Source organism: Atta cephalotes, assembly GCF_000143395.1.
Source record: "Atta cephalotes unplaced genomic scaffold scaffold00016, whole genome shotgun sequence".
NCBI lineage: Eukaryota > Metazoa > Arthropoda > Insecta > Hymenoptera > Formicidae > Atta > Atta cephalotes.
In genome coordinates, this window is record NW_012130080.1 from 2,288,022 (window position 1) to 2,294,091 (window position 6,070).

The window sequence follows — 6,070 nt, forward strand, 5'->3', positions numbered from 1 at the left end:
TTTTTATTATCTGCCAACGCGAATTATATTTATACCTCAGTCACTAATTAATTCTGTCAATGGACTATGCTTTCCTAGCTCTCGGTTCTACCGAAAATTATACATCTCGAGAATATATAACGAATAATATCTTAAAAAAGAAAGATGAACGGAGGCTGGAGACCACCTCCGCGGAATTGACTTTAACGAGCAGGCGGTATCTTTGTGATCATTTATTTTACTATGAGGCGGAGCCAAAACAATTTATCCCTGCCTTTACCATTTAAAGGCTGGTGAGCATTGGTGCTTTCTCGCTTCGATTTGTTGATCGGATTCGAATGAGTATCGACGCGTTCATACAGAAAAAAATTCGTCGTATTAAATCTGTCTAGGCTCTCTTTGATTAGATTCAATTATAGCTATTATAACATTTATGTGATCTTACTCAATAGTACATTTTTAGAATTAAATCTTTCTTTAAAAGTAAATCTTATTTAAAAAGAGTACAATTTTTATATAAAAAATAAATCAATTTTTATTTTAATATAGTCATATCACAAGTAAGTCTACATTAAATAAATGCATAGAATTGCTTTCTATTAATAATTTTGACGAGGTTTCGATTTTATAATTTATTATAGTATTTATGGATAAATTAATATAATTTGTCTACATATAATAATATAATTTTAAAATATAATACTTATGATATCTACGCGTGCATTATAATAATAATTTCATATAATTATTTCATTAATTATAATTATATATTTCATTAAGCTTAATCTTTCTCTCGCACGCACATTTTCTATTCCCATTATGTACACACATTAATGTCGATCAACGGCAAATCAACAGCACAATTAGCGCAAATAAATTTCATCGAGATATATTGTATGCCTCAATTGGAAGAAGCTATGAGCTCCCTGCCCCTCGCTAATTACCATGCCAATTTTGTCCACGGTGCCGATCGTTCGTCTTCCTTCCTGTTCTCCTTGGTCGATGCCTCGCTCGGCCCTTCCGTTGCCCCGCTGCCGTCGATAAATAATCCTCCGTCAGACGTTCATTACGTCGTTAAGTTTCGGCCCCGGACTTATATCCACCCTCCGTCCCGCACGCGGAACCCAACGAGCGGGTTGATTCGCCCGCAGCGGTAACCCTGGAAATACCGCGTGCCGTGTAAAAAGGCATACCGATCGCACCAATCAATAGAGAATATCGGCATTAGTGAGGCTGAAGAGCAACGAGCGACTTCCTTAAAAACTTGATTTTTAATAGACAGAAATAACAAAAATTTTAACTTCTAATTTGAAATTAAGGAAGTGAATGAGGCTGCACATGTAACTAATCACGAGATAAATTTCAGGAAAAAATTCTAAGATAAGAAACAATTAAATTTTTTTTATCAATTACAATTAGAAAGGATTTTATCAAAAAATTTAAAAATTTAGCTAAATATAAATTTGAAAATAAATTTATTAGACAAAATAATGTAGGACGCGTTTATACTGATTGCTAAAATGTCAAAATTTTTTGCAACATTGATTATAATGTTTGAATATTTTAAGTAATTGTTTTGAGACTGAATTTTTAGATACTTTACAAAACTGTTCTTTCTATATGAATATCAAATTTATGATATACTATATCTTTTATTTAGAAATTAAATCAGATGCAAAAACGAGAATTATAAATATAATTAAAAATGCTGCATATATAGCGTTGTTTTATTTTCACGCAATTATTACCACTTATATCCGATAAGATATCGCGATATGTCTGCATTGCATTAACTGTAAAATCAGATAGCAGATGCCAACGTTCCTCAGTTGCTCGTAGTAAAGATAACTGGAAAGATCGAATGACAGGCATTAGCTGTTACTTTCGCGAGACTCGGAAATGTGCAGCGCGCAAATGCATCGTGCAATTACCGCAGCAAAAGTATTCCGAGAAGTAACGTGTTTCTCGCCGTGGGCGATCCATGTGGGTGCACGCGCAATAACTTCACGGAACAAAAGTAGAAGTATCTCTGTTTCTACCACCCGGTTTACAGAATGAATGGCACATTAACTTATATATTTGCGATTTGCGCAATGCGTTTACACCTCATTAATTTAAGAACCGTGGACGAGTGAGCGCATTGCGAACGCCGGAGAATTTCTCGCGCAACTCTATTATATGCGCCATAAAGTTTGTCTCGTTATTTATCATTAATAACGTATTCGTCTAATTAGCCTCTCGCGATCTCGAATAAATTCTTTTCATTTTTCTTGATTCCGTCCCAATTATTATTTCATCTATCGCGGATGAAACTGTTCCGCTTATCGAAAAGGATATTTCTACGTTTCTTATGGGATTAACAAGAGATATATATATATATTTCTTTTTCTTTATATACTTTATATACTTTATATATTTCTTTCTTTATATTTCTATTTTGTTTCTTCTGACTTTCACAATTTTTCTATAACTTTTAATCTTTACGAAAAGCAAAAAAAAATGAAATCGGCTGATCAGGCTGAATAATAAACTAATAAGGATGAAGGATCATCGATGAGGCGTCGATATAAAAAATAAATGAGTTAAAGGCGACTTTATTAGCGGGGAAAGTTAGACGGACGAAAGAGAGCATCTCCTTCGTCTCAGATTATTTCCCGGCATTATTCGCCGAAGAAGACATCGGCTATAAAAAAGGGACAAGCAGATTCGGCGACAGCTGCTTCGCTATTAAAAGCGACTTAAACTCCAAACCCTTCCTGTGATCGTAGAACGCGAAGGTACCCCTTCGCGGCCCCTCCCCCATCCTCATCCAGTCACTTACTCTCTATTTCTCATCCGCTCCCTTTCGCTTCTTCTTATTCCTCTTGCTCTTCTCCACGTCGTCGTGCCATCCCTCTTCTCGTGATTACGCGCGGGCAAAGCGTAAAGCCACGCGTACGCGTCTACGCGTCTGCGACTTCTTGCTTGCAAATAAGCGAATTGCTAAATGAGCCGTAAAGCTGAACCTCGGGGAAGGAAGAGACGAGGGCAGAATGTGCACGGGCCCCCGCTTGGTCCTAGATTAGAATTTAGAGCCGGCATCCTCTCTGTTTCTCCGCGGTCCGAGAGCACCGCGGGCACGTGGAGAACGGCAGTAAAACACGTTCAAGAAGAATGGCCGTTCGAAATATTAAAGAGCGAGATGAAAAATGGACCGTGAGTGAAGGGACGCGCGTGAAGCAACTATGAAATTATTGCTCCTCTCCGTTGTGTCTCGCAATAACTTTTACAACTCTGTGGTATTAATTAAAAGTCGCGTTTCTTGCTTCCTATATACTTTATTATTATAAATCATTTGGTTTAAGCAAAGATGAAAGATGCATATAGAGGAGATAGATAAAATAATGTGAACACTTAAGAAATATAACCACTTATTTTCTTAATAAGAAATTGATCTATCATTTAATGCAAATTCTGTCCTTGTTGAAATATTCAAACATCTTTAAATAGTGCAATAACAGCTACAGTGCAGTATTATATCATTCTTTTCGCAGAACTTTTTGTCTTATACTTAAATCAGATTATATTAGCCAAAAAAAATGTTGAAGTTTTAAAGAATGACAGAGGACAATTTTAAAAATAAGATGGAAAAAAAATTTTCTTCTCCAATATTATTTATATAAGCAATATCATTGATATGAGCGAAATTATATGAAAGACGTTAAAGAATAGTCCAACATTCCATTCGTAATTTATTAAAGCACATGAGTGACTCTTTCAATAAGGATAGAATGTGTATTAAAAGTAAATGATGAGCCAACTTTTTATTAATAAAAACAAGTAGTAAAATAAATAGTGTATTTTCCAGATGTTTATATTATTTTATTTAATTCATCCCTTAAAATTCATTCCTTTATATCGATCATAAGGCGCGAGAGTCATCGTAGAATCAAACAATTAGTATTCGTAAAATTTTTGTTTTCTTATATTAAACAATTAATCTGCAAATAAAATGCGTGAGCGCGATCGTTCCATAAGTAACTAATAAATGCTTAAAAATGTAAGACGGATGAGCTCATGGCACTTTGTGGGTTCACCCTCACCGACAAAATCGGACGTCGCGAAAGTTCAGAACTGTCTATTTGCATGGACACGATTAATTAATACGATACCGGTAATTAAATAGACATCAACCTTCTCCGTGCACTGTAGCATCTAATCTGCATAATCTCTATACAATAACGTCAGTGAAAAGAAGAGTTTTGTCCCTCCAACGATAAACTTTTTGCCTCCCTCAACGGTCAACACCCGCTACCCCGTTAATAAAGATATATAGGGTGACTCAAACGAGTGGAACGGAACATTAATGAACATTATGACACGATACGCTTCTTACTAGAATCTAGAACAAAAATTAAATAGATTGATATCAAGTCGTATTAATTTATTTCAATAAATCACTTAAGTTTCAGGATGTAAGTATAAATATGTAATAAAAGAAAACTTTATTCACAACTAACAAATTGTATTTTAGCGGAATCTTTACGCCAACAAGATTAATCAAAGTATTATGTACAAGTAGATAATGAAATATTTCAATAAATTATGAACGCGGCATGACAAACTGGTCATGCCAGAAGTCCCGAATACGATCTCAGTAGAAACCAAAATATTTACGCTTTACGCTTGTGTCTCCTCTCGGAAAAGACCGACAATCTCCCGAGAGTATTCTTGCCCACAGAAACATCTCTCGAAAAATCCGCCATTCGGAACCGGAATTAAAACTGGTTCCATAGCAATTGAATAATCAACATACGCATCACAAGCATTGAGAGAGATGTAACATAGGCCAGAGATCTAACGTAAGAAGAAGAAGGAGAAGAAATAAATTATGAATTCTTTGGATTAAATATTATAATTTTATAATTTAATATTTTATAAAATTATAAAATTATAATATTTAATCCAAGAAATTCATAATTTATTTAATTAATTTAATTAATTTAATTAATTAAAAGCAATAATATTGTGATCTTGAATAATTTTAATAATCAGATTGTCGATTATTTATATTATAAAATTTAATTACAATAAATACTTAAATTTATCTCGCTATATAATATTCAAATGTAAAAATCCTTAAGTCACTTCCAAAATGATATGCAGTTTTATTCTATTTAATTTACAATAGTCTGAAAGTGACTTAAGGGTTTTTACATTTGAATATTATATAACAAGATAAATTTAAATAAATTGTAATTAAACTTTATATAACGTTTTTGTCTTCAAAAACATTATCCGAAGAAGCTATTTACTTAAATTGCGATTAAAAATATAATAAATATATTTCTTAGTACCAAATTGATCTTAAAATTCATTTATTATGACAACGATTAACGAATGCATCGGTTTTAAAACTAATATCAATCGAGTTCAGCAGAAACGCTCTCAGATAAGATCGAAATAAAATCGTTATATTTCCGCGTATTCAGCTCCATTTATCGTAAAATATACTTTGTTGCTCGGTACATAGTCGTCCGGCAACCACGGTATCCAAGTGTAATTGTTAGAGTTGGACGGATAGCCAGCAGGATCGGCATCTAAAATAATCGCTTTCTCGTAGCCCTGCCTTTTATAGCATTCGATGAGCACGTTCAAACTCTTCACAATCTGCAAATGTAATGATGTCTTTTTAACTGGCAGCATTTCTTATTTCCATCTTCTATCTTCTCTGTGCCAGATGGAATTGCCGATTTTTACGTAATTTAATTGTGTAAAAGTCATTTTCTTTCCTAGTGGTCGCAAAGAATCGCAAATATTGAGGCATCTTACACCATTATATATATATAATTCAATATTATAGTTTTGGACATGAGCATAAAACACCCGCAAAAGTTGATAAGCGTTGATAAGTGTAGCTAACTTATTTCATACTTATATAATTTTCTCTATTCCTATTTACAATTGTTCAAGACATGACAATAATAATATCGTGAACATGCAATAATATCTTAAACGTTCTGCGGTACGTATTGTAATGCGATATTATATATATATATATATATATATATATATATATACTGANAGCACGACGACACGACGAGGAGGTAGG

General features: G+C 33.6%; 1 protein-coding gene across 1 annotated transcript in view; it reads right to left on the reverse strand.

Annotated features, from left to right (window-relative positions):
• Nucleotides 1–5,430: 5,430 nt before the first annotated feature.
• LOC105618404 (arylsulfatase B-like) overlaps nt 5,431–6,070 on the reverse strand; it is a 5,518-nt gene continuing 4,878 nt past the window's right edge. The window contains exon 8 of the mRNA XM_012199946.1: nt 5,431–5,628. Within this exon, the coding sequence (XP_012055336.1) occupies nt 5,431–5,628 (198 nt within the window). The remainder of the gene's footprint in view (nt 5,629–6,070) is intronic.